Source organism: Mercenaria mercenaria, chromosome 13 (genome assembly GCF_021730395.1).
Source record: "Mercenaria mercenaria strain notata chromosome 13, MADL_Memer_1, whole genome shotgun sequence".
NCBI lineage: Eukaryota > Metazoa > Mollusca > Bivalvia > Venerida > Veneridae > Mercenaria > Mercenaria mercenaria.
In genome coordinates this window covers 32,677,752-32,691,774 of record NC_069373.1, presented here as the reverse complement: position 1 = coordinate 32,691,774, position 14,023 = coordinate 32,677,752, and the positions used below count along the sequence as shown (strand labels likewise).

Sequence of the window (14,023 nt, the reverse complement as noted above, 5' to 3'; positions counted from 1 at the left end):
ATAAATCATACTGTGTCTTCACAGCTGAAAGGATAAAGATCTTAGAAAAACATTAAGACTTTAGAAAAGTAATAAGGTTATGAAATTGTAGTGTTCAACATTTTAATTTAGTATTTTTTCCACTATTTTTTGTGAAGGGGGTTCCATCACAAGATGTGAAATCTTGGTAACAATAAGATGTATGTAATGAAAAAGAAGTATTTTATTTAAATGTGCAGAGTTTAAGTTACATAAAAAAGTCAAAGCTGTAACAATAAAGCATGATTTTAAAAAGTAAACCACAGTTGAAAACTATACTTCATGTAAAATGTCACACTTTTTTGGGTGCACAGGGGACAAAATTGGCTATATAATTTGATATAACTTTAAAACTGCTTGAGCCATCAAGATAAAATTGCACACACTTATTGATTACATTGATTTGGATATAATTTGCTCCAAAACAAATTCTAAAACTGAACTGAATTAAAGTAAGGTGAGGGAGAAGAAAAAGCTTCATTATTTTGAAAACCACCCATATGCATTTTGGTCAAATTATGCCCCCTTTTGAACTTAAAACTCTTTTGATATTTAACCTTTTTGGGTAATATTTTCCTGCTTCTGGGACAATATTTCGAATAGTCGAGCTTTGCTGTTTTACGGACAGCTCTTGTTATTTTGTGTTTTATAATTATTTACCAATAGTTTGATGTTTCTTTTATTAAAATTAATGGTAAAATGAGTTCTCTGCAAACGTTTTGGATAGTGGCTATCACTTTGAAATTTGTCTCTACTTAAGCTTGAGGAGATACCATAAGTTCTACAAAATTTATAAAAAACGGCACGGTAAAAGTTGTTAAAAAAATTGCAAAATAGTGCAAAACACCGTTACCTTTCAGAATATACCAGGCAAAGGCCATTTTGTAAACATTACTATTAGTGATCTAATACCTTAACAGAGCTGTAGTGAGGTTGGAGTATGTAAACAGTTGAAAATAGATGATTTGAGCTGCACCGTGAAAAAACCAACAACGCAGTCTGCAGTCTGGTCAGGATCCATGCTGTTCGCTTTCAAAGTCTATTGTAATTAGAGAAACCATTAAGCGAACAGCATGGATCCTGATCTGCGCAGGCTGGTCTGGATCCATGCTGGTCGCAAACGCACTATGTTGGTTTTCTCATGGCGCGGCTCATTTTTTGTTTGCAACTCTAAAGTCTCTCCTTACAGTACCATATTTCGATCTAATTAGCTAGATGCTCGATAGTCCATGACAAGATTCTGGTACCGTTTTCTCCAGACTTTAAAATAGATGCTGTAGGTAAAAATAATTTTACCTTAATTAATTGCAGGATGAGTACAGGATTAAATGTTCTAAGCAACTCATCCTGCAGGATTACTTGCTGTCAAACATTTTGTCCAGCCCTGTATTTGCTTTTAGATATATATCTTTTGAATATTGGCCCCATGAAAATATTACTGTGTTTTCCAGTTGAACAGACTATGTTCTTTTCTAGTGAATAGCATATTTTGATGTACCTTTCCTACGATGTTCTTTTATGAAACAATTTGTTGATTTAGGGAATCCATTTCCACCTCAAGGGAAGAATTCTCTTTGGTTCTTACATAACTTGTGTAAGGGACTCGGGCTTCTAACTCATACACAAGCGAGATATATGCGGCTTCTTCTATCATTTATTTTCTGACAATCATGCATTCCCATAAATGCCATATATGCTGATTCTCTACAATAGATTTAAAAACAGATATTCAAACAAACGTACAAGAAATTCGTACAAACAGCATTCATACAAACATTCAAAAATTACATTTAATAAAAAATAATAAATCTGTTCTTTACCGCAAAAATGGAAGTTTTAAATAAAAACAATAATTACTATATGATACTGAATAAAAAATAAAAGAACCTTACCAACTTTGGTATCTCAAATCAAATTTACTTTAGCAAAGCAAATTACACCCAAGCTTCTTAGCTCTAGTTTAAATTATAACAAAACTAACAGGTGGAAATGACGTCAGATGTATACTGGACGTCATGTACAAATTGACACCAAAACGTCACATTTAGTGCCAAGAATAAAACAATAGATCTAACAACTTGTATTGGACAGACTGAAGATCAGGTTTTGTGTAATGTATTTTTCAATAATTTTTCGTATCATATGAATGTCAGTCAGTGTCTGCTTGCAGCATTGAAAACAATGCAGGCCAGTTTTATAGTGCTGCCTCACTGGAATAGCACACCATAGACATATGACATGATACCCCACCTAGTCACAATATTATATACTTGGCTGACCAATCCTAGAACTATACTGTTAATTCTCAGTGGTAAGGGAGGAAGCTACTAATAACATTTTCCATGTCTTTGGTATGATGTGGCCAGGGTGCACACCTACAGCCTTCCACGCTTGAATTGGGCACTGTACCACTAGGCTACAAAGGTCGTCTACTACTATGATACTGATCTAGTGTGCAGTGTTATTTCTGCATGTGTAGGAAGGTGTTTCTGCCTGCTCTGCAGAGGTATCAGGTATTAATCTTTTGCTTTTGTTTTTTTAGCTCACCTGAGCACAAAGTGCTCAAAGGTGAGCTTTTGTGATTGCCCTGTGTCCGTCGTCGTCCATCCGTCGTCCGTCCGTCCAGCGTCAACAATTTGACTGTTAACACTTTTGGCCAAATCTTAATGAAACTTGGTCAGAATGTTACCCTCAATAAAATCTTGCACGAGTTCGATATTGGGTCAAAAACTAGGTCACAAGGTCAAATCAAAGGAAAATCTTGTTAACACTCTAAGGTCACAATTTTGGCCCAATCTTAATGAAACTTGGCCAGAATGTTACTCTCAATAAAATCTTGGACTAGTTCAATATTGGGTCATCTGGGGTTAAAAACTAGGTAACCAGGTCAAATCAAAGGAAAAGCTTGTTAACACTCTAGAGGTCACAATTTTGGCCCAATCTTAAAGAAACTTGGTCAGAATATTACTCTCAATAAAATCTTGGACAAGTTCGATATTGGGTCATCTGGGGTCAAAAACTAGGTCACCAGGTCAAATCAAAGGAAAATCTTGTTAACACTCTAAAGGTCACAATTTTGGCCCAATCTTAATGAAACTTGGTCAGAATGTTACTCTCAATAAAATCTTGGACGAGTTTGATATAGGGTCATCTGGGGTCAAAAACTAGGTCACCAGGTCAAATCAAAGGAAAAGCTTTTTATACGCCCGTTTGAAAAACGGGACGTATTATGGGAACGCCCCTGGCGGGTGGATGGGCGGTCAGGCGGCGTCCACAGACTTTGTCCGGAGCATATCTTCTTCATGCATGGAGGGATTTTGATGAAACTTGGCACAATTGTTTACCATCATGGGACGGAGTGTCATGCGCAAGAACCAGGTCCCTAGGTCTAAGGTCAAGGTCACACTTAGAGATCAAAGGTCAAATTCAAGAATGACTTTGTCCGGAGCATATCTTCTTCATGCATGGAGGGATTTTGATGCAACTTGGCACAGTTGTTCACCATCATGAGACGGAGTGTCATGCGCAAGAACCAGGTCCCTAGGTCTAAGGTCAAGGTCACACTTAGAGATCAAAGGTCAAATTCAAGAATGACTTTGTCTGGAGCATATCTTCTTCATGCATGGAGGGATTTTGATGTAACTTGGGACAATTGTTCACCATCATGAGACGGAGTGTCATGCGCAAGAACCAGGTCCCTAGGTCTAAGGTCAAGGTCACACTTAGAGGCCAAAGGTCAGATACAAGAATGACTTTGTCCGAAGCATTTCTTCTTCATACATGGAGGGATTTTGATGTAACTTGGCACAATTGTACACAATCATGAGACGAAGTGTCATGCGCAAGTCCCTTCTTTAGAATTACTTCCCTTTGTTGTTACTATAAATAGCTTATATTGCAACTTTTTCAGTACTAGTCGTAGGGAAAAATCGAGACCACTTTTCTGTAGTACAACATGCATATTACATCCTGTATTTTGACCTATCTCTACAGGGTTAGGATTTTTGTGTGGACTTACAAATTTTTTTTTTTTTTTTTTTTTTTTTTTTTTTTTTTTTTAAGATTAACTTCCCTTAGTTGTTACTATAAATAACCTATACTGTAACTTTTTAGCTCACCAGAGCCAAAGGCTCAGGGTGAGCTATTAGGATGGGTCACCGTCCGTCGTCCGTCCGTAAACTTTTTACTTTAAATGACATCTCCTCATAAACCGCTAGGCCAATTTCATCCAAACTTCACAGGAATGTTCCTTGGGTGAAGCTCTACAAAAATTATTCAAAGAATTGAATTCCATGCAAAACTCTGGTTGCCATGGCAACCGAAAGGAAAAACTTTAAAAATCTTCTTCTCAAAAACCAGAAGCCCAAGAGCTTAGATATTTGGTGTGAAGCATTGCCTAGTGGACCTCTACCAAGTTTGTTCAAATCATGACCCCGGGGTCAAAATTGACCCCGCTCCAGGGGTCACTTGATTTTACATAGGAAAATCTTAAAAAATCTTCTTCTCAAAAACCGGAAGCCCTAGAGCTTAGATATTTCACATGTAGCATTGCCTAATGGACCTCTACAAAATTTGTTCAAATCATGAGCCCGGGATCAAAATTGACCCCGCCCCAGGGGTCACTTGATTTTACATAGGAAAATCTTCAAAAATTTTCTAAAAATAAACCAGAAGGCCTAGAGCTTAGATATTTCACATGTAGCATTGCCTAGTGGACCTCTACAAAATTTGTTCATATCATGACCCATGGGATCAAAATTGACCCCGCCCCAGGGGTCACTTGATTTTACATTGGAAAATCTTCAAAAAATTTCTTAAAATAAACCAGAAGACCTAGAGCTTAGATATTTCACATGTAGCATTGCCTAATGGACCTCTACTAAAGTTGTTCAAATCATGACCCCGGAGTCAAAATTGACCCCGCCCCAGGGGTCACTTGATTTTAACATAGGGAAATCTTCAAAAAATTTCTAAAAATAAACCAGAAGGTCTAGAGCTTAGATATTTGACATGTAGCATTGCCTAGTGGACCTCTACAAAATTTGTTCAAATCATGAACCCCGGGTCAAAATTTACCCCGCCCCAGGGGTCACTTGATTTTACATAGGAAAATCTTCAAAAATTTTCTAAAAATAAACCAGAAGGCCTAGATCTTAGATATTTGACATGTGGCATTTCCTAGTAGACTTCTACAAAATTTGTTCAAATCATGACCCCCAGGATCAAATTGACCCCGCCCCATGGGGTTACTTGATTGTACATAGAAAAATCTTCAAAATTTTCTAAAAAAAAAACCCAGAAGGCCTAGAGCTTAGATATTTGACATGAAGCATTGCCTAGGGGACCTCTACAAAAGTTGTTCAAATCTTGACCCCCAGGGTCAAATTGACCAAGCCCCAGGGGTTACTTGATTGTACATAGGGAAATCTTCATAAATTTGCTAAAAATAAACCAGAAGGCCTAGATGTTAGATATTTGATATGTAACATTGCCTAGTAGACTGCTACAAACTTTGTTCAAATCATGACCCTTGGGATAAAATTGGCCCCGCCCCAGGGGTTACTTGATTGTACATAGGAAAATCTTCCAAAAAATTTCTAAAAATCATCAGTTTGACATTTGAAACATGTAGCTCATATTACAGTCTGGGGAGCGATCCAGGGTCATCATGACCCTCTTGTTTATAATTGACCGTAGAAAAAAACCAAGATCACTTTTCTGTGGTACAACATAGATGTTACTTTCAAATTTTAGGTGTACCGTATTTTGGTGTGTATAGGTCGCGGTAATGTACAGTCCGCATCTAATTTTTGCTCTGGAAATGGTCGGAAAATTTAACTTCTAGCGTATTAGTCGCAGTTAAATTTCGGATTTTTTCCCCAGCAATATTTAATATTTACCGGCAAAAAAGTTATGGCGGCGGCCATATTGATGCCGCGGACTGAATTATTATCAGAACCTGATTGGTGGAAATCGGACTGTGTTATTTTCGTTCCCAACCGTTTCGTACCAACAGTAGTATCGGTAACAGACTACATCAAAGAAAAGCGGCTTTTTGACACTAATTGGCAGCAGACGTCTGTTATCATGCAAGTTTAAGTGTGAATTGTTTGCACAGCAATTATAACACCTTTCCGTGTCATGTAATTAACCGCGTTCTTTTGATTCTGAGTAAAAAGATTAACAAAATATCTGTTTTTGGATTTTTTTCTTTTATTTAAAAATCAAAAGTAAAAAATAATCATTCAAGCTTTTTAATACACTAAGAATTAGTATAAACAATGTTTGGAATGGAGGACGGATCTGTCCGGATTTTATCCAACCCGGAGTACATGTCAATGGCGTCCAGTAAAACGAAAGTAGAAACAAACGTAATTCAGACTGCAAAAACATCTTTGAATTAAAGTCATTCGTAATTTTAATAGTCTGTATGGGTTATTTACGATATATTTTATTGAAAGTAACCGCTATTGGTTGAAAAGCCGCCGATATTGATATTTTTTATCCATTTTGTTCGTTCGTAACAGATGCACGTAATTTTGCGAGAGCTACGGTCAGAAAATTGGCCCGAAAAAAAAACTGCTGGCAATGTTCTGTCGTATAGGTCGCAGGAACTTTTTCAGGCAGCAAAATGGGTAGAAAAAGTGCGACCTATACACACTAAAATACGGTATTTTAAGGTATCTCTACTTGGTAAGGAGTTTTTTTTATGGACATAGAAAAACAAAAGAATTACAATAATTACTAAACAACCACAAAGTTAAGATTCCATTTGCAAACACAGCTGCTATTTGCTAATTTGCTGCGACGGGCGTATATTGTGACATTCTTGCACTCTTGTTAACACTGTAGAGGCCACATTTATGACTGTATCTTCATGAATTTTGGTCAGAATGTTAATCTTGATGGTATCAAGGTCCAGGTAGAATCTGGGTCATGTAGGATCAAAAACTGGGTCACCAGGTCAAATCAAAGGAAAAGCTATGTACCGTAACACTGTAGAGGCCACATTTATGACCGTATCTTAATGAATCTTGGTCAGAATGTTGATCTTGATGATCTTTAGGTCAAGTTCTAATATGGGTCAGGTGGGGTCAAAAACTATGTTACAAGATCAAATCAAAGGAAAAGCTTGTTAACACTCTAGAGGCCACATTTATGACTGTATCTTCATGAAACTTGGTCAGATTGTTAATTTTGATGATCTTTAGGTCGAGTTTGAATCTGGGTCATGTGGGGTCAAAAACTAGGGCACCGGGTCAAATCAAAGGAAAAGCTAGTTAACACTTCAGAGATCACATTCATGACCATATCTTTATGAAACTTGGTCAGAATGTTAATCTTGATGATCTTTAGGTCAATAGGTCAGGTGAGCGATACAGGGCCTTCATGGCCCTCTTGTTTATCAGTTTGTTTGACATTGAAAGTTTTTTCAAGAACTTGTTCTCCATGTGTTTTAATTAATTTTTATTTCTTTGTCTTGTTTCAGGGCTGTATTTATGGGAACATATTTTGGAAGGACCTCTGGAGGAAAGAATGGGTGGGGTATGGAGTTACGGTGCCAAAACTGTCAATAATATTAAACTTACGTAAGTTCCTCAGCTATAATATTTATAAGGATAATTAAAAACCCATTATATACTTCCTGTTTCTTAAGGATTTTATCCTCTGCTGAGAAAGCAGAAGACAAATAAAAAGGCATAATATTATGAAGTTTGTTGTTTGTCAGTTTGTCTGTCTTACTTTTTGGTTCAGAGGGTAAGTTTAAACCTGCTCAAGGGAATATAATGGAACATGATTATTGTGATAGATGTGCATAACACTATTTTGGACACTTTAATTTTCTCCCTTTTTAAGTTACCTGAGTAGAAATGCTTGGGTTGGAGCTCGAAGTGCCTGTGGTAAGTTATTGTGATCACTCACTGTCATTCACAGAAATGAGCAAAAACTGCCTGCCCAATTTTGAAATAATTTACACATATGTTTCATGGTACATCTACCTAGTGTAAATGTTATTCTGATTTGTCAAAAAACATGGCAGGAAGAGCTGAAAAAAGAAAAATCTTCAAAAGCCCTCTCCTTTATATAACCACTGGTCCGATTTTGAAATAATTTCCTTGAATGACCCTCAACTAATGTTGTTGTATAAAGCTTCCAATAGATTTTATTTTGCCAGTAACCTTACATCTTCATAATAGAATCAGATAATATAATATTCTTATTAAATAAGTGTAAAACACTTTCATTAATTATGGGCTTATCTTTCTTTTAACTACAAAACACTTCAGTGCATCTCAGACTAGAGACAAAGTGGTCTAGGGTGTAAAACTCTTTGTAAAATGCCAGTCAAAAATGTTCCTTATTGTGAAAAATTATTGGAGTATCTAATAATAATTATTCCAATTTTAGGTTTATATTTTATTATTCATACTTACCTGCAATAATTTTATTTCATTGAAATTCATATTGTCTAAATCGAACAGTTTTCATTCGATCTTCACAAAACTTGCTGACAATGTTTGTAGGCATAATATCTTGGCCGAGTTCAATAACCACCCAAATCACCCCAAGCACTCTTGGATTATGACCCATGAACTACTTGAATAACAGTGAATTTAGCCTTGTCCACTCTCTAAGTTAAGAACAATTTTTTGTCCGATCTTCAAACTTGCTGACAATGTTTGTGGGCATAATATCTTGGCCAAGTTCGATAACCACCCAAATCGCTCCAGGCACTCTTGGATTATGGCCCTTGAATTATTCGAAAAACTGCAAATTTAGCCTAATGTCCGCTCTCTAAGTCGAACAGTTTTCATCAGGTATTCATCAAACTTGCTGCAAATGTTTATGGGCATAATATCTCAGCCAAGTTTGATAACCACCCAAATCTCCCCAGGCACTCTTGGATTATGGCCCTTGAATTAGGCCAAGTTAGATTATTGGCTTATTTGGTGACAGTCTGGCACTCTTGTTAATCATAATAAAAACTTACATATCTAAGTGATTCTGCACATAATAAAAATACTTATTTCAGTTATATAATGTCACTCCGACTGTCAGAGCTCAGCAGTCTTTAATTATTGTATGGAAAAGTCATTGCAAACAAGCCATTTGCAGGAACATTTGCAAAAAGTGATTAAAATCTTCACCAGATTTTCATCTATGTTAGACAGCTTGATTTAATAATGCATAAGTAATGGACACAATTCCTTAAAACATTACAATATTCTTGTCCCGCAGTAAATCATTTGAGCAGAAAACCTATTTACTGCCAGCAGTAAAGGAAATAAACATTTACAAGATGTGCGATATGAGAATTTTTAGGTCAGGAAGGCTGTACTTGATATAAAAAATTTCTTGGAATTCTTACTACTATTGCAAGTTACCCACCGGAGCCCCGAACATGCAATGTATAGGGAAGTCATAGATAAGCGGGAACAGTTGTTGACGCGCTAGCCAAGGGATAACTTAGTTATCCCTTGGCTAGCGCGTCAACAACTGTTCATAACTAGTACGAGTGTATTCATATATCATGGAATTAGAAATTTTGAGCAGGTACAGGGACATAGAATGCCCTGACCTGGATCCAGAAATGACAACATTGTCAAGGGACGAATGCCTAAAAAAAACGAGCGAAATGGGCGTGGATGGATTAAATTTGTGCCGGTTGGGGGGTATAGATCCGTCACCGGTTAGTCTGTGCAAAATGTTATTTTTTGCTAACGCGTGTGTGGAGGAAAGTACGACACGCCAGACAAGAAAACGAAAGCAACCAGATTCAGGCGATGAAACAGCCGTAAGTTCTTTTCTTAGTATTAAGGGTTTTTGTATCATTTTGTTATGTGTTAGAAGTGCTACAAAATTCGTGTAGTTCGTTTATGGAAAGCCATTTTATAGGTTAATACAACATGTGGCTGATGCATATTTTACACTAGACAGGTGTTGAAAAAATTTAGTAGGCTTTAATGTTTAACTGGAGTAGAGGTTTGATGAACGGTTGAAAATGCAGATTTTACGAGAATTGTAGCGAAACTGGTGCATGAGCTAAATAGAATATTGAGAATATATAAGCAGAGGAAAGCAGAGTTGCATGCGAAGAGAGATGGAAAATAGTATAGTACATGTAGTTATAAGAATAATAAGATGTAATGATCATACAGATTAATACTAGAAACTTAAGAGAAAAAAGGAAAAGAGAAAAAAAAAAAAAAATGTATTCAAGTTTACAGAAATGGTTTAAATGTAATGCATGCGTTAGTGAAGAATTAAAATTTTGTACAAACGTTAATATTTTGCAAAATGCGATTAGGAGTTCGTTTCTTTTATGCTATGATTTATTTAGAAAAGGAAATAGAAAAAAAAAGGAAAACAACTTGTGCATGCGGGAGTAGAAGAGATATGATATGGGATGGTTTATTTTGTCGTGTTGCATGCGTTTTCCGCTGCTGGAATTTGGAATATTTAGAAGCATGAATAATGGAAAACAAATATTTTCAGATAGAAGAAAAGAAACAAAAATAAACAATAGTAATAATAATAATAATAATAATAAATAATGATGATGACGATGATGATAATATAATAACAATAATAATAATATTAGCAAATCATAGATGATGAAAAGGTAGGACAGTTACAGCAGTAAATAAACGGCCGTGGATAGGCAGTTGCCGCCTGTTAATTAATGCTCCTGCAAATTAGTTACAGCAATTTTATTCACTGGTCTATCTTGAGTACTGTCACGGAAATATTGCATGAGAGAAAAAACAAACAAAAAGGACAACGTTTGCAATATCATAGGCGGGGCTCACGTAAACCCTAGATCTCGGAATCTGGGCGTGATGTGAGTTTCGCGCCTCTTATTTTAACTGCATATATATACATATATATATACAGCAACAAGCATAATAATTAATAATAATTAAAATAATAATAATACTAAATAATAATGATACTTGTGGTAATTATGACTATAATGATAACTATAGGCGGCAGCGGGGTTACTAATATCTATCTTATTATCACAACATGCATGTTTCTTAACTGATGGGCTACAGTTAGCGATTGTAAAACGATTAGGGTCATGTATTTTGTAAACAAGTTAGCACATTAACGCATGCGTATCTGTGACAGGAGATTTTATGGTCGATGGGGTGACACGAAGTGTTAATTAGTCGCATTTTCACATTACTTGCAGGTGAAAAAGTTAGAAGAGAAGGTAACTTTGTTGTCGAAACAATTGGCTGACAAGAAAAAGGCAGATGAAATGACCGAGTTGGAACGTATCCGTAGGGAGGCGAAAGAGGAAGCAGCTAAGGGAGAAACGGTAAATGTGGATATTCTAACTCAAAAATTAATCTTGTTGGAAAACTTGGCGACAAAAACCAATCACGATAGCAAAAAAGAAGTAACAATGATAATGTCGCGATTCAACGCTCATAAGACTACAGCCCCTGCATTTGCAGCTTCTTTAGTGTTGAAACTACTCTCTAGTAAGGAAGAAGAGTCTATACTGGACAAAGAGCAGAAGCTCATGAAGCAATTCGGCTTTAATTCAATCAGATCTCAGACCCCGTTTCCGGCGGATCCTTGGCAGCAAATGTTTCCTTTTGCATTACCTCCGTATCACTCGGCTAGCTGGCCTAGGCCCCAATATCAGCCTAGACCACGTGGCCCTTCGGCCCGACTGGACGTCATTTGTTTCAAATGTAGGCAGGCTGGGCATTACATGAGAGACTGTAAGGCTTAAAACAACAACAAAAACAAAAACAAAAAACTGTATATACATTGTCCACTCATTTTGTAATGTACAAATATAAAACTCGTGCCACTCAACTTGCAGGTTACTTTGACATTAAGATCCTGGGAGTCGTCACTCAATCTGCCGTTTGACCCTGCATCTCAGGAGATGAGAAAACCTCAATTCGTGACTTACAAAATTGCTCGGAGTTCACACACTCGGACACATATTGATGCTGAAAGCGCTTATGAACAATTTTTAAAGGGTACAGTACCGGATATTAACACATTGAAATTTTTAGATCCAGATAATTTTGTTGCTGGACAAATCCACCAACATATTGATTCATGGGATTATATTATGCAAAATTCACACAGTGATTTGAAGAATGAGGTCATGGAGTGGTTACGGAATGGTGTAAATATTCATTCATACATGAAACATTTTAAAGGAATATTTTGCGGTAAAAAGTATGATCATGAATTTCCACCTCCTCGGGTGTTTCAGAATTCAAATAAATGTAAGGACTTCGTCAATTTCATTTCTAACACAGTGCATGATAGAGTATGTAATGGATCTATAGCATGTGTGGGTAAAGTAGGCGTTGACGAGCCACCATACATAGTAGCACCGCTTACGGTCGAACCTACAGAACCACGCCTGTGTATCAACCTGATGTACCTTAATAATTGGATTGTGGACAAGCCTTTTTCTCTAGACACTTTAAAAGATATTCCAAGGGTCGTAAAGAACAATGCATATTTCACTTTGTGTGATGACCGTTCTGGATTTGATCACGTAAAAATGCATAAAGACTCTTATCATTTGCTTGGTTTTCAATGGGCAGGGTATTATTTCATCTGCAAAACGCTTCCTTTCGGTTTTAAGCTGTCCAGTTACATTTATCACACTTTGAACCTACAACCTACATCTTACATTAGAGCATATTTTTCAATCCCCATGTTCTTGTACATTGATGATAGGTTAATTGAAGAAATTAGGCACTCATTTTTAAAGGCGGGATTCGAAAATGCTTTAGCGGCGAATTACATTGTTTGCGAGGTTCTAACTCGGTTAGGGTACTGTATCAATCTAAAAAAGAGCATACTTCAGCCTACTCAAACTCCAGTATTTTTAGGGTACATTATTGACGTTGTTGATAAATGTTTTCGTATAACAGAACAAAAACGTTCAAAATTTATTCAGTTGCGTGAGTTTTGCATAAACACACCTCACATTTCTGTACTTGACTTGCAACGCCGGCAGATGTATTTCTTTCATGTTGGCGGTACCCGCGGCAAAACTATATACTACTGCTATCAATAGGGTAATCTCAGATAGCATTCGTTCTGGGGGTCAGGTCTCGAAAACAGCCGACCTGCTAGATGAATTGAATCACTGGAAATTTTTAGATAATTGGCATGGCAAATTGCAATGGAAACGCGAGAAACATTCGGTTTTTGAAGTATCAACTGACGCTTCGTTATATAAATGGGCAGGTCACGCGATAATTGGAAACAAGTCAGTGAAAATCTCCGATTTCTGGCCGGACAGTATAAAACACATGCCGATCATGGTACTAGAAGCGTGTGCATTGCGTAACGTTTTGCAATCATTCTGCACAGATATACAAGGACATAGGGTCGATGCTAGAGTAGACAACAAGTCGCTTATTTCTGCTTGGGAAAATCAGGGTTGTAGATCATCACAGCTCAACGTGGTCTTAAAAGAAATTTTCAATATTTGCTTAGATTTTGACATACATCTCAAGCTTGCATAATGTTGCATCAAAATCTAACTTAGCCGATTGCCCTTCACGGTCTATTAAAAAAAGTGATGCCACGTTATCTACAAAAGCATGGCAAAACATACAAACGTATTTTGGGGGAAGGTCGGGCCATAGTGTTGATTTAATGGCACTTGATTCTAACTGCATGAAAAATAAATCGGGGAATTCACTGCCTCATTTCACACCTTTTCCCAGCCCGGAAACATCTGGTGTTGACGTATTTACACAGGATCTTAGCGCAACGGGAAACTGTTACGTGTTTCCACCATTCAGTCTGACATTGCCTATCATAAATTTGGTCAATGAACAGAATGTATTCTGTTCAACGCTAGTTACCTGTGGCGATTCTGTCCCCGCCTGGGTCCCCTCAGTCCGCTGCAGAATCAAAGACGCATTTATATTGGCTAGCAAGGGGTCAAAAGAGTGTTTACTGTTCCCATCAAAGCAAGGTTTTGTTCGCGATAAGTGCGGATTGA

At 37.0% G+C, this 14,023-nt stretch overlaps 1 protein-coding gene across 1 annotated transcript in view; it reads left to right on the top strand.

Moving 5' to 3' along the window:
* The window catches only part of LOC123529023 (ribitol-5-phosphate xylosyltransferase 1-like), a 74,571-nt gene that overhangs the window by 28,776 nt on the left and 31,772 nt on the right, over nucleotides 1-14,023 (top strand). The window contains exon 2 of the mRNA XM_053521473.1: nucleotides 7,508-7,607. Coding sequence (XP_053377448.1) covers nucleotides 7,508-7,607 — 100 coding nt within the window. The remainder of the gene's footprint in view (nucleotides 1-7,507; nucleotides 7,608-14,023) is intronic.